This window comes from Notolepis coatsorum (assembly GCF_963971535.1).
Source record: "Notolepis coatsorum genome assembly, chromosome: 19".
Taxonomy (NCBI): domain Eukaryota; kingdom Metazoa; phylum Chordata; class Actinopteri; order Aulopiformes; family Paralepididae; genus Notolepis; species Notolepis coatsorum.
Genome location: NC_140183.1, coordinates 16,366,856 through 16,388,852, shown reverse-complemented (window position 1 = coordinate 16,388,852; position 21,997 = coordinate 16,366,856). Strand labels below are relative to the sequence as shown.

General features: G+C 43.3%; 1 protein-coding gene across 1 annotated transcript in view; it reads left to right on the top strand.

The window, feature by feature from the left end:
- Window positions 1-19,362: 19,362 nt before the first annotated feature.
- The window catches only part of LOC311246390 (uncharacterized protein), a gene marked incomplete at both ends in the record, with an annotated part of 53,924 nt that continues 51,289 nt past the window's right edge, over window positions 19,363-21,997 (top strand). Inside the window, one exon of the mRNA XM_084336549.1 lies at window positions 19,363-19,458. Coding sequence (XP_084192675.1) covers window positions 19,363-19,458 — 96 coding nt within the window. The remainder of the gene's footprint in view (window positions 19,459-21,997) is intronic.

Here is a 21,997-nt window from a genome sequence, read left to right as displayed (position 1 = left end):
TTTGAAGTATGAACACGTTTCTCTAAGCTGAACACCAGAGATGAGACTCAAGTGATGATGTCATCAAGAGACAAATCCTCGAGCTGCTCCATAGACGGTGAATAGTGGAACACTAGTACACCATGACAGTAACCATGGTGATTTAACTCCTAGTACACCATGACAGTAACCATCGTGATTTAACTCCTAGTACACCATGACAGTAATCGATGATGGTCAAGAATATCGTTGTAGGAAAAAGAGCTCTGAACTACTTAATATCAGAAGTTGCTTTATTACAAAATAAGGTCAGTTTAAGTTAAGTCACGATTTGACTTCAGGCTTCCTTCTAAGTAATAACACACATGTCAGGTCTTCTAAAGCAGGCAGGAGCCAAAGCGGGGAGCAGAGTGAGAGTTCTCTCTGCAACAGTTTAAATACTGAAATGAAATCCCTCCTATTCCAAAATGATTGGCCTAATACATTATACTCTCCTATTATACTGTCCACTCACAGCTCTGTTTAGCTGGCTCTAATTTACTCATCTCATCTCATTACATTTTCAAACCAACTAACTTACTGACTAGCTCTGTCCTGAACATAGCTTTATATGGCCCTATGGTTTTCTCTCACAGACTCGTGACACACACAGTAGTATCTACTGTAATAGTAACCATTAACTTAACATTCTATATCATACTATCAAAGTATTAGCTTATAATTCCTTATGAACAGATTAAATACCTCAAAACTATGACAGTACCTAAACTATAAACTACTATATAGACTAAACATAATACACAACGTATATTCTATCTACAAACTATACAATACAAGGTATAATGCTAGCAGCAGTGTGGTGTGCATTTTCCATAGATATCGATTACCTCATTCAGCAATGTCTACCAGTGCCTTAATGTTCATGTCCTTTGGATGAGGCGCTAAACCGAGGTCCTGACTGAATTTGTCGTTAAGGAACCCAGGGCGCCTATCGCAAAGGGTTCCCGACGTTCCTGGGCAAAATTCCCAATCAGGTCTCTGACATCAATGTCACCTAATTATCCCTCCCCCCTTAATTGGCTGATATCAATCCCTGTCTCCTGAGCCGTTCAGCCATTGTGTAGTGTGATGTGTGCCTGGTGCCAGTGTATGGCAGCCATTGAGCCTGTGTAGTGGCCCAATGTTGGGTGCTACACAGTGGTGGTGAAGGAGGCAATTTCCACCCTACATTGTAAAGTGCTTTGAGTGTTTCTTCAAGTTCAAGTTTCTTTATTAGTTGTCATACAAAAATACAGAGTACTTTTATATAAATGCTTCTTTCTGTTTTGCTCCAGAGATTGTGCTAGATAAAAATAGATAAGTATAAAATAGAAGTCAAGTACGTAGACAAAAGTGTTCAATGTACATATATACAATGCAGAGTAGAAAAGTAACTGAGTTACAATACAATATACAGTACAATGCAGAAATGGGATGAGGTACAATTTACAGTAAGGTGTGATGAGCAGTGTTGTGCTAGTTACTGAAAAATAGTAACTCAGTTAGTTACTTTAAAATAAATGTATTGCTCCCATTAATGCCCTTACAGATTCTTACAGTCAACATCTGTTGATCAATTTGACAGTTTCCACTAATCTCTCTCTCTCCTAGTATGTCTCTTGCTCTCTGTCTCTCATTCTCCCCCTCTTTCTTCCTCACTCCCCACCTCTTCCTTCCTCCCTCCCTCTCTCACACACACACACACGGCATTGCAACTTTAGATTGAATCTGGGCTTGAAGTGTAGAGCATTTTTCTCTCTATCTCTCTCTCTACAATATCTTACTCGCGGTCTTGTTCTCTCCCACTCTCTTTCTCCCTCCCTCTCTCGCTCAATCTCTCCCGCTCTTTATGAATACACTAGGGCTGTCCCCGACTAAGGATTTGGATGGTCGACTAGGATTGGCCAAAATATGCCGTTAGTCGACTATTGGTCGACTTAAAAAAAAATAAAAAATAAAAAGTATAATATATATATAGCCTATATATATATATATATTTTTTTTTTAATCATTCCATTTGGGCTGTGGGGGGTGCTTAATGTCTGAAGGAGTCGACTGAAGGCTTCTTGTCCTCTGCAAAAGCATGCAATTGGTCCACTGATGGATACATCTTGATATTTGTCTAGTATAGTGTGTTCATTAGATGGGTGAAATCCTCTTTCAGTGCCTCTGTGCCTGTTTTCGTAGGCAGTTAGCCTCTGGTATGCGTGCCATTAGCGTTAGCCACGCTTCTATGCCTCTTTTCTTTTGAAAAAAATTATTAAAAAAAAATATTAATATTTTTTTATTATTTTTTTATTATTATATTCGACTAAGAGGTTGGCCAGTCGACTACGGCCCCTTTCGACCGATTAGTCGACTAATCGATTAATAGGGGTCAGCCCTAGAATACACACACACGACACAAATACATACACACACACACACACACACGTGGTTGCCTGTATGAGGTCTGGTTTGATGAAGAATATTGAGAGATGGCTCTGAGCCCCCTTCCTGGTAACATAATCAATGAGAATGAGAGAGAGAGAGAGAGAGAGAACGCTTAGGTTCTAGGTTGAACGCTTAGGTTCTCGGGGGTCAAGGACTACAGCCCCCTCAGCATCGACGGGGCACCGGTTGAGAGAGTGAACAGTTTCAAGTACCTCGGAGCCCACATATCCGAGGACTTGACATGGACCACACACATTGACAGTGTTGTGAAGAAGGCACGACAACGCCTCTACTTCCTCAGGCGCCTAAGGAAGTTCCAAGTCAGTCAGAAGATCCTTAGGAACTTCTACTCATGTACAATAGAGAGCATCCTGACCGGCAACATCACCTCCTGGTTTGGGAATAGCACTGCACAAGACCGTAGCAGACTACAAAGAGTGACACGTTCAGCCGAACGCACAATTGGAGGGGGGCTTCCCACCCTCCAGAACATTTACAACAAGCGGTGCAAGGGGAAGGCTAAGAGAATTATTAAGGACTCGAGCCACCCGAACAACTGCCTCTTTGAACTGCTGCGGTCAGGCAAGCGATACCGGAGTCTTAAGGCGAGCACAGAAAGACTCAGAAGAAGCTTCTATCCCCAGGCCATCAGGCTGCTAAACGAACAATAATCACTATGCAACAACCATCAAATGCACACAGCACACACACCCACACGCACACACTCACTCAAACAAACAACACACTGCAGCACCCACTCTCCACACTTTAGATCACACAAACACACTTACACTTTATATTTATTGATAAAGGATTTGCACTACAACTCGTACACCTACTGTGAATTGTACCTAAATTGCACCTCGTCCCATTTCTCCATTTCTGCCTTGCACTATATAGTATTGTATATTAGTACACTGCACAGTATTGTATATTGTATGGTAACTACGTCTATTCTGCATCGAACATTGTACATATGTCTAAACTGAACACTGTGACCTAATTTTTTTACTTCTAATTTTACTATGTTATTTTATTTCATACTTATCTTGTCTTGCACAGTCTCTGGAGCGCAACAGTAAGAAGCATTTTGTATAAAAGTATTCTGTACTTCTGTATGACAACTATTAAAGAAACTTGAAAACTTGAAAATAAGTGCATGCTAGGTTGAACGAATGGCCTTGATGTCGCCGTTGGAGCGTTTCATTTTAAGCGCCTTGCAAGTTGCAACGTTGGGTAAGATATGAAAATACTTGCCAGTAGTGTAAGGATGCATTAGCTAGCTTACTTACAGAGACTTGTGGTGGAGGTTGTAGCTGTGTTCAACTTCTGAACGAGCCCGCCAGCTTGATTTCAGCCAGGCAGAAAACGGGTCCAGAAACGAACGTTTTAATCCACAACACAATATGTAAACAAAGGTTTTAACCATCCACAACAGAATACTGCAGTCCAAATGTATTTCCGATGCTTGATTCTTCTCTCAGACCGACGCAATGTCTTGAAACTATTATGTTTATTGGCGTTGCGATTGTAGTAGCAGTGTGTAAACAAACACGCCCACAACGTGTCTCCCCACTCTACGCACACAGGAGTCAGGACTGCTCGCTATCGCTTGCTACCAATCTACATACAAATAACGCAGTAACGAACCATTTAGTAACAGAGTTACTGAATTTAAAAAGTTATGCGTTATAGTACTAGTTACTGCCAAAAGTAACAGCGTTACTTTGTAACGCGTTAGTCCCACAATAAAGGTGTCTAAAGTGGGTGCTGCAGTGAGTTGTTTGTTTAAAGTGAGTGTGTGGATGTGTGTGCTGTGAGTGTATTTGATGGTTTGTTACATAGTGTTATTGTCATTTAGCATTTAGCATCCTGATGGCTTGGGGATAGAAGCTTCTTCTGAGTCTCTCTGTGCTTGCCATGAGACTCCGGTATCGCTTGCCTGACCGCAGCAGTTCAAAGAGGCAGTTGTTTGGGTGTCTGGAGTCTTTGATTATTCTCTTAGCCTTACCCATGCAGCGCTTGTTGTAAATGTCTTGGAGAGTGGGAAACCCACCTCCAATTGTGCGTTCGACTGAACGGGCCACTCTCTGTAGTCTGCTACGGTCTTGTGCAGTGCTATTCCCAAACCAGGAGGTGATATTGCCAGTCAGGATGCTCTCTATTGTGCATGAGTAGAAGTTCTTAAGGATGTTCTGACTCACTTGGAACTTCCATCTAGAAAAAGCACTATATAAATGTAATGATCATTCATTCATTAAAGGTGATGTGTTGTACAGTAGCATGTTATGAAGCACGTCTCTTTTAAAGGACCACAGCACCTGCATTAGGTTCACTGAGCTCAATCCACTTTGGTTAAATGTCATCGCACTAGTGTTATCACAGGACTTTTAAAGGCATTAGGTTCAATTCAGCAAAATGTCATCATCGCACTAGTGTTATCACAGGACTTCTCATGTTAGATTAGCCCTTTAACTCTTTGAGCGCCAAACACGAGATATCTCGTTTCTGAGAGCCAACGCTTGAGCGCTATAAACGAGATATCTCGTTTCTGGTTCCTTTTTCCTTTTTTTTCTATTTTCTTATTCTAAACACTCGTGCAGGCCTGTGTGAGTGTGGCTGGAACCTGCAATGACGATTGAATCCCGACAGATGGCAGTATCGCCTACCTTATGAACGAAGGTTATCCTATAACCATATTTACATGAGTTCTTGTGAGCGTTCTGCTCTATGGGATTTGACCTCATGACCTATATATCACTGAAAGGTTTCCACTACATGCACCTTCACTTGAGCGGGGAGGGGGGAGGGAGGGGAGGAGCCCCTGTGGCGTCCGGTCCGCCCTGGCATTTTCCCCCCGGAAAAGCACAGGGCCCTTCGGGTTAACAGAATATATTGTACGAGCAATGCTCGCCTGTGACCCGGCGGGCACCGGGTTGAACTGATCCGGCCCGGCGCGACCAGGATGAGTCCCGTGCCCTCCAACTCTGCCGCACCTCTTCAAAGGAGAGGGGGAAAGGTACACGTTTTTCGATCAAAAACACCACAGGAGGCGCCACCGAGACGGTCTGTATACGTAATCGCACAGCTCACGGTGGCCCACCCAACAGGCGTGAAGCCCCCCTGCTGATGCTCGACCTGCCCCGCCATTTCCCCCCGGAAATGCACTTGAGCCCTCGAGCTGACAGATAAATTTTCACGAGCAGCACTTGCCTGGGGCTCGGCAGAGGTAAACTACTTCCCGGCCCATATCTTTCGGGCCAATAAGAAAACGCGAAAGCCTGTGACGTTTACAATGGCCGGGAACCCCAGCCCCACCCTCTAAGCTGGTGGGTATGGGGAACCCCTCCCACCCCCCTCCCCCGCGACGAGCAGGATATGCAAATATTTGCCCTGACATCGAGGGAGCTGACGGGGCGGAATCCCACGTACATGCGTCATGACGCTAATGTGTACGAGAGATACCCGAGTGATGGGAGCGCTCGTTTTTGAGCCACATCCTCATCACCCGCCGTCAGCATTTTACCAAGGATATAACATACCCAAAGGGGAGGGTTTATCCTCACCCCCCCACCCCCCAACCAAGCTCATGTAAAGCGAAAAAAACATATGAGGCGAAACAAGGAGTGGTGCTACTAGCCGTGCATTGATTTACAAACGAAAGACATATGCAAGCACATGCTCGCTTCATTGCTTTGAACAACCAAACACAACAACTAACCACCAAACCGTGGGATCTGGGACTACGTCTGTTTAAAAGACGCATCCACCCGAGACCCCACGGCTCCGTTTCAAAAGCAAAAAAATTTGCCGCCCGCCATGTTTTACCTTACCACGTAAAGCAACAAACATATATGAGGTGAAGAGAGGGGCAGCGCCCTTAGCCATGTGCTGATGTACATTGCTTTGAAAAAGCCAAACACACAATAGCAAATCACCAATCGCGAATTCAGGGTCTACGTTTGTTAAAAAAACGCGTTCACATGAATCCCTGTGGCTCTCTTCACAAACAAGAAATGCAGCCCGCCTGGGCTCCCCATTGTTATTTCGCACGAGGCATACAGAAAAATACATAGTGAAAAGATCACTTGTTTGTTCCAACAAAACTTGCCACTCATTAGACTCGAGGGACTTTTATTTTAAAAACGTTGTATTTTGAGGCGGGGGGGGGGGGGGTTAGGTGAAACCCAGGAGAACGGGAAAGAGGGGTAGAGGGAGGGGGAGCACAGCCAATGTCTAGTCCCTCGCCCGTCACCTCTAATGCCTGCTCGACACTGACGCCGGTGCGGGGAATCCCTAATGACGGGAGCGCTTGTTTTACGCTACCTCCTCGCCACACGCACAGTCAGAACTTCACCAAATTGATATAACACATGAGCCATACTATTGTCTCCATAGCTATAATATAGAATATACGATGGGTCCGCAAACATCTTGGAAATGGTCAATAACGCTGGCGCCAGGGAGTAAAGATGGAAAAACAGCGTGGCAGTCAATGAGTTAAAAAAAAGAACGTATATAATGAACTAATCTTAGAAATAAAACGAAGGTGTATCCGATACTTATGCTTTATTATAGAGGTGTACCATGTGTTCTAGCATCTCGCTAAGTTAATTCTCTTCTGACCATTATAGTCAAATGTATGTTTCCTATTAGTTGAGTTTCTCAGGCCTGATGGTTAACCTTAGAGCTTCACAGCTATTGGACAACACACTTATCAACAGTTTACTGGGCCATCTTGTTTCATGTTTCAGTGATGTTGAAATGGGAGCTGTCACCAACCTCTCACAATGAGTGTTGAGGTGCGGCTGGGTAGTGAAGTGGACTAAGCACTCGCCTACCACCGCAGAGACTCTGGGATCTAATCCAGCTTTCAGCGGTACCTCCGGCTTGGTCAGTCGTCCCTACTAACACAATTGGCAGTGTTCGTGGGTGGGAAGCCGGTGGGGTATGTGTCCTGACTCCTACTGGTCGGTCGGGGCACCTGTTCAGCAGGGAGGGTATCTGAGGGAAATAGCATGAACCTCTGCACACGTTACGTTCCCCCAGTGAAACTCCTCGCTGTCAGGTGAAAAGAAGCGCACAGAGGAAATTGGTGTCCATCTTCTTGTCTGATTCTGGAGAAGACGGTGAGCATGTTTCTTTAATGGCAACACTCCTAAACATCAGTCCATAGTATGTCAGATTTTACGTTATGTTTTTGATGACGTGTTAGATCTTAATATTATATTAAGCCTTATGAACACCCTTTACTTAAGTGTTATCCATGTCTGTTACTGGTCAACCTGACACTGGAGCACACAAAAGCACCTTAAGTGACTTACACACCACACAAGCACACCACGGAAACGCCCCGCTCTACCTTAAAGAACTGATCAGCCCTCAATCCTCCTCACGACACCTCCGCTCCGGCCAGGCAAACCTCCTCCGCACCGTGGGAGATCAGGCTTTCTGCTCATCCACTCCCAGTCTGTGGAATGCTCTCCCTGATCATCTGAAAGCACCACAGTCCATGGATGCTTTTAAAAAGGGCCTCAAAACACATCTTTTTAATAGTCTTTTGTTGATTTTTAGCCCCACGCATTTAGTTATTTTACTCTCTATTTTATGTTCTTTTACTCTTTTACTAGTTTTAGCCCTTCACATTTCATGTTCTTTTACTAGTTTTAGCCCTTCACATTTCATGTTCTTTTACTAGTTTTAGCCCTACTTAGTTTATGTTCCGGGCCTTTGCAGTGATGGCGCCGACACTGTGGAATAAGCTCCCTCTCAACATCAAGTCTGCCAACACCGTACAGACATTCAAGGCCTTGCTTAAAACCCACCTTTTCGCTCTGGATGATCACGTTGAGTTACTTTGCTGTTGTGTTGTGTGTTTAATTGATTGTTCTTATGTTCCCTGTCTGTCCGTCTGCCTGGTTCCCTGTCTCCATTGTTCTTACCATTTATTCGTATTTTCTTTTTCCCCGGGCTGCGCCCCGGACCGATGTACACACTATACTTACACTATAGAATCATTCCTTTTTTTACCTTGTATTGTATAGTTTGTATAGGTCGTTATATATTGTTGTCTACAAATCAACTACGGTTGAGGAGCCGGGAAGAACAAGCATCTCACGTTTTCCTGAATGTATGTACCAAGGTGCCAAGGTGCCAAGGTGCCTGTGATAGCAAACATTTTCTGCAACAACCCCCAAAAAAAGCTTGGAAATTGAGAGAGTAAGTAGACGTTCCGTGCCCCACATAAGTTCATATCAAGCTCCTGAATAATGCAGTTCTGTTTAGAACAGGCCCCTCCCACAGCCACCTGATTGGCTAAGCCCTTCATACAGGGCGGTCTGAAAATATAGACCCTGTGGAATGTTGGACGGGAGTGTCATAGCTGGCACGCTTTTACCAGCAGGCCAAAAGGTCCCTGGAGGTCAGCTCTCACACCGCTGTGCATCTGAGAAGCTTTTATAGGATAAAAGAGTTGAAACGTCACGCTCCTGTTTGGGTCCATTGATTAGCGGGCCTTCTCTCACGTAATTCACACCTGTGTTCCAATAATAGTGACAGGCTCAGTCGATCATCATTAACGTGTGGACTGTCACTCGCGTTGGTGCCAAATGTGTTTTACTCTAGTGAGACAGATGGATTAAAGACGGATTTAAATGAACTTGAATTCTACAAGTTGTTAAAAAAATATATGCACAACGTATAGATGTATATCATTCCAGTTAGGGTACCTTATGTATACTGCACCTGTGTATACTATATACTTTACTTTCTCATAGTATATATTCAGATTCAAAGTGTTATTGACCATATTTTTACCATATATTTATTGTAACGTATAATATAACTAGTGGGGCATACAGACCCTCATCTGCACCTTTGATTACACTGTTTACTTGCTCATATGCTTATATTCAGAGTTAATTATATTTTTTACACTGCTTATTTTTATCTTTACTATAATTGTATTGCCTATATTTATGTCTTCTACTATTACCCTGCCCATACATGCACTTCCCCTCCCCCCTCCCCCATGCTGCTATGACGCCTGAATTGCTCCAAGGGGATCAATAAAGGAATATCTTATCATATCTTATCTTATCACTCTTCTTCATGGAAAATTAGAATGCCCCTTCACCACGTCTCATTTCAACAAGGATATCTAAGGATTTTTAATATAGAAGAATTTAAAGAATATTAAAACAAAAGAAACATAGGAAAAAGACATATTTCAAAACAGAGTTAAAAGAAAAACAGTATTAAAGAGTATAAACAGATTTGAAGAGGAGTGAAGAGTGAATCTCAGTTTTTAGGAAAAAGAAACGTCAAAACGGGGGGGGGGGGGGGGCAGGATTAGAAATGATAGAACTAGATTAGAAAAGGTATGATTTGTTTGTTGTTTTGAAGAGTAAATGTGAGTTGCTGATGTGTATTGGCAGAGAGTTTCAGAATGGGGCCTTAGCGAGAGGAAAGGGCCCTGTCACCGCAGGTTAGGATTCCTTTCAACCTTATTGTAGAATATGTCAAGCCTTTTTGACACGTGGGTTCCAAGTCATTCTTGCCCTCGCTCCAAAATCCTTTACCGCTACCGAAGAATGTGGCCGTTATTTTATGCCAGTTCACCCACTGCCATTGGCTTCCAGTGTGTCTGGAAATGTGCCTCCTGTGTGTCGACCTCCGACATCAGCCTGGCATTCTAGTCCGATGGTAAATGTTCAAGGGTTCCCAGTGGTGGATTCCAGGGGTGTAAAAAGTACCCAGAAATTATACTTAAGTGAAAATATGGGTACTGTCTCAAAATCGTACTCAAGTAAAAGTCAAGTCAGAGTATCTGGCTAAAAACACACTTGAGTAAAAGTAAAAAAGTTTCTACTTTTAAATGTACTTAAGTACTAAAAAGTAAAAAGTTTGAACTTTTTTTTTAAATCAAAGATCCCTGCTTTCTAGTCTTGCACAAGGACCAATCAGCATGGGTATGGGCGGGTTAATTTTCCATTGATGGGGATTTGATTGGCTGTTTTTAAATGAAGTGTGGCCGCAGGATTAATAACGTTAACATTAGTTCGGCCAGAAAAACAAATAAAAATGGTTGGACCTGTGAGATTTGTACTTTGTAGGTCTGCATTTTAAATGTTACGAGTAAAAAGTATGTTTTTTTTCTCTGAAATGTAATTGAGTAAAAGTAGGGATGCTCGATATTGGCTTCTTTACCGATACCGATATACCGATATTGTCCAACTCTTAATTTCCTATACCGATATCAACCGATATCAACCGATACCGATATATACCCCCCCAAAAAAACGTAATAATTTCAGGTAATTAACATTACATATCTCTTGTTGTGGAATTAACACAACATTATGCATACTTTTGACAATAAGTAAAATAAGAATTTGTTCTTACTTGCTTGCCTGGGTAAATAAAGGTTATAGAAATGTAAAAAATAAAAAATTATAATAATAATAATAATCTTTTTTTTTTTTAAACCGATACCGATATTTTCCGATATCACAATTTAATGCCAATATCGGCCGATAATATCGGACATCCCTAAGTAAAAGTACAACCCTAATAATACTTGAGTAAAGTACAAATCCCCCAAAAACAGTACTTAAGTATTGTAACAAAGTACAATTACTCAAGTACTTTACACCCCTGGTGGATTCCAGCCTGTGGCTGTGGCAGAAGATAACTCCCAAACCTTCCAGTAACAGGGTAAAAGATGACAAAGAAGAGAAAGGCCTCTTGACTTGACTGTAAAGAAAGACTTGGAACCCATGTGTTAAAAAGACCGTTATGGTCCTTTGACTTCTGTCTCTGAGGCTTCACACGTCGCCACGACGACGACCCGCAGCTTCACTCTCACTCGTCGTCCTGTGTGCTGTGACCTCCTCGCGTCACGACTCACATCTATACTGGACCCTCACTCTGCTGCCCTCTGCCCGCTGCGACGCCCCGTGAAAACATGAACGTGCACAGTCCATAGTATTATATGTTATACTATACTGTTTATACTATACTAAACTGCACCTGCACGACTACAATGCATAACGTGTGACTTATATCACGCCAGTTAGGGTACCTTATGTATGCTGCACCTGTGTATACTGTATACTTCACTTACTCATAGTATATATTATGTAACGGTTGTGACAACATCACCTCAAACTTCGATGCCCCGAGGGAGAATCGAACACGGGTCTGCCACGCCGCGTGCAAGAACACAGACCGCTATACCAAGAGGTGAATTCACTCCTTTGTACCGTGTCTATGCGTCTTTTGAGGATGTGAGAGTGAGTTTAACCCATAGCACCGCTACTCACCCCAGCCCTTCGTGACTGTGCTTCACGATACCATCCTGGCACCGCTACTCACCCCAGCCCTTCGTTTATTTTTTATCTGTACTATAATTGTATTGCTTATATTTATGTATCTTACTATTACCCTGCCCATACCTGTACCTCCCCTCCTCCATGACCACCTCTATGACGCCTGAATTTTCCCATAAGGGGATCAATAAAGGAATATCTTATCTTATACGTTGAGTGATTGGTGTAGTCCTATGTGTGATCAGTCCTGTTGTCTTAAAGCATGTGTGCCGGCAGCTGCTGTGAAAACTCATGTTGTTGAATATCTGCACCAACTCTACCGCCGAGACAAATCCCCTGAGTGGTCTTTATATTCAGCAATTTCTTTTTGCATTTAGCATTTTTGTATTGTATATTGTATATTTTGTATAGTGTTTGGTCTTTTACTCTTTAACTTTTTTACTGTATGAAGCACAATCTCAGGAGTGTCATACAGAACCAATCCTTTCACTATGTCGATACCTTATATGTAACAAATAAAACGAAACTTGAAACTTCTGATTCTGTAAAAGTATGATTCTTATAAAAGTATATTATTCAATTATATGTGGAACAAAAAAACAGAGCCCTGCTGTCTGTGAAGCTACAAACACACTTCATATCCCTCCATCCTTCTCTCTCTCTATTTCTCTCTCTCTCTCTCTCTCTCTCTCTCTCTCTCTCTCTCTCTCTCTCTCTCTCTCTCTCTCTCTCAGGTATTTCTCACCTTCACGAGGAGCAGAGAGAAGGAGAAGAGGAGCCTGCTAGTGCCTGGGAACCTGAGGGCTCCTGGAGAGAGAAAGATACAGAGAAGGAGCGAGCAAGGAAGAGAAAGAGAGAAAGAGAGGGAGAGAGAGAGAGAGAAAGAGAGAGAGAGAGGGCAGAGGGGACCATCTGGTGTGTGAGTGGGGAGCGAGAATGCTGTGAGGAGGCTCAGGGAACAAAATAATCCGGACCTTTTCATCCGTCAAAGGACCCAACAGTGTCCTGTACCCTACCTAGAATTTGGTCCGAGGCCTGGATTTTAAACGGCCAGACGGATATTATTACCATGGGAGCCCCGAGGATGAAGGTAAGAGGAGGCAGCATTACACTAGCTTCAGCCCAGGGCCCGAGAGGGGTAAGAGGGGCAGCTTACACTAGCTTCAGCCCAGGGCCAGAGAGGCTTCAGCCCAGGGCCAGAGAGGCTTCAGCCCAGGGCCCGAGAGGCTTCAGCCCAGGGCCAAAGAGGCTTCAGCCCAGGGTCAGAGAGGCTTCAGCCCAGGGCCAGAGAGGCTTCAGCCCAGGGCCAGAGAGGCTTCAGCCCAGGGTCAGAGAGGCTTCAGCCCAGGGCCCGAGAGGCTTCAGCCCAGGGCCCGAGAGGCTTCAGCCCAGGGCCAAAGAGGCTTCAGCCCAGGGTCAGAGAGGCTTCAGCCCAGGGCCAGAGAGGCTTCAGCCCAGGGCCAGAGAGGGGTAAGAGGGGGCAGTATACACTAGCTTCAGCCCAGTGTCAGAGAGGCTTCATCCCAGGGCCAGAGAGGGGTACGAGGGGGTAGTATACACTAGCTTCAGCCCAGGGCCAGAGAGGCTTCAGCCCAGGGCCAGAGAGGCTTCAGCCCAGGGTCAGAGAGGCTTCAGCCCAGGGCCAGAGAGGGGTACGAGGGGGCAGCATTACACTAGCTTCAGCCCAGGGCCAGAGAGGCTTCAGCCCAGGGCCAGAGAGGCTTCAGCCCAGGGCCAGAGAGGCTTCAGCCCAGGGCCAGAGAGGCTTCAGCCCAGGGCCAGAGAGGGGTACGAGGGGGGTAGTATACACTAGCTTCAGCTCAGGGCCAGAGAGGGGTACGAGGAGGCAGTATACACTAGCTTCAGCCCAGGGCCAGAGAGGCTTCAGCCCAGGGCCAGAGAGGCTTCAGCCCAGTGTCAGAGAGGCTTCAGCCCAGGGCCAGAGAGGGGTACGCGGGGGTAGTATACACTAGCTTCAGCTCAGGGCTGGTAGTTATTGGGCCCACTAAAGACAGACGGGCCAAGGGGAATTTGTATTTGTCACTGACAAGTGGTCAGAGAAAAAATGTGATGCATCGTAATGATGAACATAATATTTTTGGCTGTGTTTATTACATTGCCATTGGTATTTGTGTTAGGTATTGTGTATTGTATCTGTTGTAAATGGTCATCTATGAGAGAGCGCATGCAGCAGTGTGCCTCAGTAAGCCCTGCATTTTAGTAGGCTGAGAAATGTACGTATCTGTCTTGTTTTAGTTTTTCTTTTTATTTCTTTAACAATGAACGCAATTGTTTATTATGTAATTGTTTCTGGGACTGGCTGACATGTTATGGGCTAGTTGAGCTGATAAGACCGGTCTCCTCTACAAGCCAAAACACCTCTTCTGCTAGTTGATCATGAGAAGATGAATGTGTTTTGTACGTCGGAGAGCAAAAATAGCACAAATGTACATGTTTCTTTGGAAGCGTTTCATTACAATGAAGACGACGGAGAGGTTAGATCAAGGGAGCCACTTCACCTCACAGTCCCAGAGGACCTTGCAGGTCGAGATGGTCGGCTCCGCCCCCCCCCCCCCCCCCCCCCCCCACGACAGGCTCCACCCCTTAACCTTTTGACTAATTATTTTTGGATGCCACGCCCACCTGATAAGCAAGTCTATACTCAGAAAAATAACATATATTTTTTTTATAACACAACACAAACACAGGAGTGTTGAAGGACAAACCAACGTGTGTTAAAGCTGGCTGAGCTTACATACTGAAATACACCAAGCTCTGCATCACTTTCCCAGCCGGGCGCCATGAGATGCTTGTTTTTCCCGGCTCCTCAACCGTAGTAGTTTTGTAAACATAATACACAGCGTATATTCTATCTATACAAACTATGACTTTAAGCTATAACTATAAATGTAAACTATAACATTAAACTAAAACTATAAACTAAACATAATACACAACGTATATTCTATCTAGGAGACAAATGCACTGTGCACACGCAAGAAAACACTCACACGGGCAACGGCAGATTAACCCTTTCACTACCACACTACCAAAGGGTTAACCCTTTCACTGCCACACGACAAAGGGTTAACCCTTTCAGAACCACACTACAGAAGGTTAACCCTTTCACTACCACACTACAGAAGGTTAACCCTTTCACTACCACACTACAGACGGTTAACCGTCTGTAGTGTGGTAGTGAAAGGTTAACCTCCTGTAGTGTGGTAGTGAAAGGGTTAAAAAAAAAGATCTCTTTGACTTCTGATTGGCCGGCACTTTTCAACGAGGAACGCAACGGCGGCATTCGTTTTCCGATGTGACCCCTGGGAAGATTTTGGAACGTCTGATTACAGGGCCTGAGACAGTCACAGAGAGCAGGTTTATCTTCCACAGAGCATTTGATTTATTGGTAGCTTTGTTGGGGTCGTGAAGAGAATTTCATCAAATATTTCCGAGATGGTAAAAAAGAAAAGAAAAGGAAATTGCCTACACTCCACTCCTAAGCCAGGCTGTGTCCGTTTCTAACACATGTAAGAGTCCAGTTAGGGATGACGTCTCCTGTTTTATTTCAACACAATCTTCTTGAGAGTGTAGTAAATGTCTCATCACACCATTCCATTCCACGAGGACCATGGGGTCATCAAAGAGTCGACTGCTTAACGTTTATGTACAGTTATAGACACCGGCGAGACAGTACCCCCAAAATCGCCTTTTGGCTTTTTTTCGACGATATTGAGATTTTGTTATATTTTGCTTCCGTAACATGTCTTATTTCAAACTAGTGGCATTAAAATATCGAAAACAGACAATTAGTTGTTTATTTTACTTAATTTTGTCTGATTGTGTCCATAGATCACAATTCGAACTTTGAGGTCGTTTTCTGAAAAACGAGTTTTTATGCATTTACACACAAAGACACTGAACTCCATTTCCCTAGTACCTACACACACCAAACTTCCACATTTCTTCCCATCCATATTATGCTTCTTAGTATAGAAGGGCTTGTTGATATATCATTCATAGCTGGTTTTATAGTACATTCTATACCAAAACTAGGCGAAAATGTATTATTTTATGACAGTAGACAGTATTTCCTGATGTATGGGCTGATAAGAGGACATAGCCACAATCCCTTCTATAAAAAAGTTTCGTTTTGTATGTATGTTCACGAATTTCCCCAAGGGGATTAATAAAGGAATATCTTATCTTATCTTATCTTATCAACAAAATGAAACCAAGTTTTGGAATATGGCATTATCCATGTTGGTGATTTCGTGTCTTTATGTAAATGTGAGAATTTTTTATGAGGAAGTGCCTCATTTGCATATATAACCATACAATTCAGAAAACTTGCAATATATTTTTTCTTACTTTATATGTACATAACAAACTGGGAAGGTTTCATAGTGATATCTATTCAAATTTTATTTTTGCCTATTAGGGGACACTGTCTCACCTTATGGTACGACCCCACGACTAGACCCTCAGTAGTGTAGTCAAGGCTCTACACAGACAATTGGGATACAACCACCCGTCTTACCTCGGTGTTGCCATCATAGTGGATACTGTTGTACATAGCAACCACACTACGGTGCTGTGAACCAGGCCGCACAGAGTTCAAATGACTCGCATCACTTTGTTTTATTAGGATCAAATAAATGAGCGCTAGTCTTCCTGGGGTCCTCACAAGAAAAGAATACAACAGAATACAAATACAGAATGTAATTAGCGATGAAATAAAATAATAATACAATAAAATAAAAACGTAAAATAGTTAATCACATCTTACTACATCATACTATATCGGTCTCATTTACGTCATTTCACTTTTTAATATATTTTAAAAACAATATTTATTCTTTACTAGCCTTGTGGATACTGGTAGCTTGTTCCAGTTGAATATGGCTCTGTAGCGCACTGTGGATTTAAAATGATTAGTCCTCGGTGGAGGAAGTACCAGGTCACCACTTAGCGCATGTCTGGTGATATGGGTGAGACTGTTTTCAGTATAATATAATTGAATAAACTGCTCTGTGTACGTATATGTATGTATTAGGGATGCTCAATATTGGCTTATTTACCGATACCGATATTCCGATATTGTCCAACTCTTAATTTCCGATACCGATATCAACCGATACCGATATATGCAGGGTTTCCCCGTCCAAAAAACTGAATAATTTCAGGTAACTAATAATTTCACTGGATATATATATAACAAATATTGTTATTGTTTTTCTTCTTTTTTTTTTACCGATACCGATATTTTCCGATATCACATTTTACTGCCGATATCGGCCGATAATATCGGTCGGCCGATAATATCGGACATCCCTAGTATGTATTCATGCTTCCACCGGGCCCTCCTCTCCTATAGGACTTCAAAGGGTTATCGGCTATGATTGATGGGAGACTAAGCTTCAGTACATACATTGAGCAAAATGTCTTTATTTTTCACTTTTTCCACATGAAACAAGACACAATACAGTAACAATAATAATAAACAAGACTTCACAGGACAATAACAGCAATAATAATAATGACAATAATGACAAGACAATTCAATTAAATCAAATATAAATATATAAAGGAAAAGAGATACTATAAAGTGAAACATCCCGAGCCCCCATCCGCCCCCGTCCCGACCTCCACGGTCCCCACCCCATGAGGACCCCGAGTCCAGCGCCCCAGTGAGTCAAATCAACACGCCTCTTTAACACTCCGACCCCCCGAGACCCCGAACCAGGGGCCCCCTCCAGCCCGAGACCGCAAACCAGGGGCCCCCTCCAGCCCGAGACCGCAAACCAGGGGCCCCCTCCAGCCCGAGACCGCAAACCAGGGGCCCCCTCCAGCCCGAGACCGCAAACCAGGGGCCCCCTCTAGCCCGAGACCGCAAACCAGATTGAGCAACAGTTGTGCTTTTTCCCCCTCTTACCAAATATCGACATGCATTTTTTCATCCGTCCGTTTTCCTTCATCTGGCATTTTGTGGCGCAATTCAACTTAACTAGGAATAACAGCATCATCAGCATTCTTCATTCATACACTAAGCATCGCTTAATACAAGCTAGCTCTTCAAGTTGCTCATTCAGTTGTTTGAGTTGTTCATTCTAGTTAAGTATTGTGTGATCTGTGTGATGTTGTGTGAAGAGCAATGAATTACGTTTTTCATTGTAAGGCAAACTGTCTGTTTAACTGTGCACATGACAATAAATCATCTTGAATCCACTCGTGGCAAGCCATACATATTGGTTTCAATGCGGTTTCCAATTATAAAATGTCCTTTAACTACCACCCTACAAAGGGGTAATTCGCTACCACACTACAGAAGGTTAACCTTCTATAGTGTGGTAGTGAAAGGGTTAACATGCATAGTCAAGCAGGGGGGGGGACGACAGTTCAGTCAATATCTGTGAATGTGCATCCCTTTCTCCTAAAGATAGAAATCAGAGAGAGAACCCTTGAATTTAGGATTAGATTATATTGAAATGTGTTGTCATTATACAGCACAAGTACAGTACAACGGAAAGAAGTTTGGCAGCCAACCAGAGTGCAGATGTAACATTAAAGTGCAACAGCAATATACAATGTACTTAAACTGGGTACAAAATATACAAATGTGTACTATTGAGTGTAGTGCTAATCAGATGTATGTACAGAGTAGTTGTAGTATCAATATGTACAGAATCAGAATCAGAAAGGTCTTTATTGCCAAGTAGTTTACACATACAAGGAATTTGATTTGGTCGTTTGGTGCAACATTAACAGACAATTACGGTAGAATAAAATACAATGGAATATATGTAACGGTTGTGACAACGTCACCTTGAACTTCGATGCACCGAGTGGGAGTTGAACCCCGGTCTCCCACACCGCGGGCAGCAACACAGACCGCTATACCAAGAGGTGAATTCACTTCTTTGTACCGTGTCTATGCGTCTTTTGAGGATGTGAGAGTGAGTTTAACCCATAGCACCGCTACTCACCCCAGCCCTTCTTGACTGCGCTTCACGATACAGTACCATCCGTTACATATAGACTTAATTAAAATAGAAGTACGATAAATAGAATAGAATTATAAAATAAAATAGGCCAGGGCTGTACAATTGTGCACAATGTGGTCAAGTATATACACACTAATTAGAATAAAAATAACAATACAGTAGGGTTGAATATTTAACATAGCTGTGCAATTGAGCAATTGATACAGTGATACAGGTACGAAGACACTATCGTAGTAGTCATACTGGCCAGCAGCGTAACTAGTAAGAGAAGAGAAGTCACCAGTTACGTCCAGATGTCACCTGGATGTGAAAACACCCAAACTAGCCTTACATTCTGGTTCAGACCGGTCTTAATTTCTCTCAATCTCTAGCTTTGACAGAGAGTGTCGCACGTTCACAAACGCTGACTTCTTAAAACGGGTGACAGGAGGACCCTTTCGGGCTGCTTGTGGCGCACACCCGCTCCACTGTGCCGGTCAGTCAAAGGTCACCCGCTCTCTCGCAGAAATGGAGGCTTGTGAACTCGTGTTTAAGCTATTCGGAATGTTCTGGAATGTGAGATGAGGCTGAGAACTGCCATGGCGACGGCCCTGTGGCTCCCTCCTCACAAAGACCTCTCAGAGTCCTCCGTCTCACTCTCAGAGTCCCCCTTCTCACTCTCAGTAGAGTCTCAAGTCAGCTGGAACTGTAGCTGCTGACGTCGACAAAACGTTGTAGTTAAAAAGAGATTTACCCAGTAAAAAGCATCAATGTAAATGTGCAGGAGTTAGCTAACAAGCTAGTTTTCATCCGTAGTCACTGCCTAAAATGCGTGTCTTTTGGAGTGGGAGGAAACGGGAGTACCAGGAGGAAACCCACACAGACTCAGGGAATCTGTCCCAATATCTACTACTCAAGTTTCTCAAGTTTCTTTAATAGTTGTCATACAGAAGTACAGAATACTTTTATACAAAATGCTTCTTACTGTTACGCTCAAGAGACTGTGCAAGACAAGATAAGTATGAAATAAAATAACATAGTATAGCATGTAAATTAGAAGTAAAAAAATGAGGTCACAGTGTTCAGTATAGACATATGTACAATGTTCGATGCAGAATAGATGTAACTGAGTTACCATATAATATACAATACTATGCAGTGTACTAATATACAATACTATATAGTGCAAGGCAGAAATGGGATGAGGTGCAATTTAGGTACAATTTACAGTAGGTGTACGAGTTGTAGTGCAAATCCTTTATCAATAAATATAAAGTGTGTTTGTGTGATCTAAAGTGTGGAGAGTGGGTGCTGCAGTGTGTTGTTTGTTTAAGTGAGTGTGTGCGTGTGGGTGTGTGTGCTGTGTGCATTTGATGGTTGTTGCATAGTGTTTATTGTTCGTTTAGCAGCCTGATGGCCTGGGGATAGAAGCTTCTTCTGAGTCTTTCTGTGCTCGCCTTAAGACTCCGGTATCGCTTGCCTGACCGCAGCAGTTCAAAGAGGCAGTTGTTCGGGTGGCTCGAGTCCTTAATAATTCTCTTAGCCTTCCCCCTGCACTGCTTGTTGTAAATGTTCTGGAGGGTGGGAAGCCCCCCTCCAATTGTGCGTTCGGCTGAACGTGTCACTCTTTGTAGTCTGCTACGGTCTTGTGCAGTGCTATTCCCAAACCAGGAGGTGATGTTGCCAGCTGAGTCTGCCAGCTGAGTCTGTCCCAATATCTACTACTCTGAGCTGAGTCTGTCCCAATATCTACTACTCTGAGCTGAGTCTGTCCCAATATCTACTACTCTTAGCTGAGTCTGTCCCAATATCTACTACTCTGAGCTGAGTCTGTCCCAATATCTACTACTCTTAGCTGAGTCTGTCCCAATATCTACTACTCTTAGCTGAGTCTGTCCCAATATCTACTACTCTTAGCTGAGTCTGTCCCAATATCTACTACTCTGAGCTGAGTCTGTCCCAGTACCTCTTAGTCTTAGTCTTAGTCTGTCCCAGCACCTCTTAGTCTTAGTCTGTCCCAGTACCTCTTAGTCTTAGTTTAGTCTGTCCCAGCACCTCTTAGTCTTAGTCTTAGTCTGTCCCAGTACCTCTTAGTCTTAGTCTGTCCCAATACCTCTTAGTCTGTCCCAGTACCTTCGTCTTAGTCTGTCCCAGTACCTCTTAGTCTTAGTCTGTCCCAGTACCTTAGTCTTAGTCTGTCCCAGTACCTATTAGTCTTAGTCTGTCCCAGTACCTCTTAGTCTGAGCTTAGTCTGTCCCAGCACCTCTTAGTCTTAGTCTGTCCCAGTACCTCTTAGTCTTAGTCTGTCCCAGTACCTCTTAGTCTTAGTCTGTCCCAGTACCTCTTAGTCTGAGCTTAGTCTGTCCCAGTACCTCTTAGTCTTAGTCTGTCCCAGTACCTCTTAGTCTGAGCTTAGTCGGTCACAGCACCTTTATACCCAGGAAAAGCATCAATGTAAACGTGCAGGAGTTAGCTAACAAGCTAGTTTTAATCCGCGGTCCCTGCCTAACACGCGTGTCTTTTGGTGTGGGAGGAAACCCACATGGGGAGAGTGTTGTAAACTACACAAAGAAAGGCCTCCGGCTGGGATTCAAACCCACAACCTGCTTGCTGTGAGGCAGCAGTGCTAACTGTGCTGGGTGTACTCCCACAATGCTCCACCTCTTCATTGTGACCTCACTGGTCGTATAGTTGGTCATGTCTACAGACAAACATACATATTACTACATAAGACTACAGTATGTGCATGCATGCACCACGGACACACACACACCTATAAATCGATGGCCATAGAACAAAACCTCCTCACTGAAAGATGCAAATTTTTGAGAAAGTGTTGCTTTTGTGTTGTTTTCTTGCAGAATGCAATTTTTTAAGGATACCTAATACAATACACTGTTTTTAGACTATATTACTATATTATGTCGATTCAGGGAACACACATACATGCACACATACGCAACACATTTAAAATGACTGTAATGTGATGTCATTATCATAATTATTGTATGATCATAAGGTAAAGAATGTCATTATTAAGTATGTGCTCATTCTAACTAATGTACTTTTGGTAATGATGATATGTAATGACCACTTTTAAGTAGAAAAGCCTAACCTTGGACAGGGGTTGCAAATTAGCCATGGCTAGAAATCCTACATGCAATTAATCCGTATCTTGTTATTGTAACCTGCTATAATGTCTTCTTTTGCATTGTCCCTGACAAATAAACTAA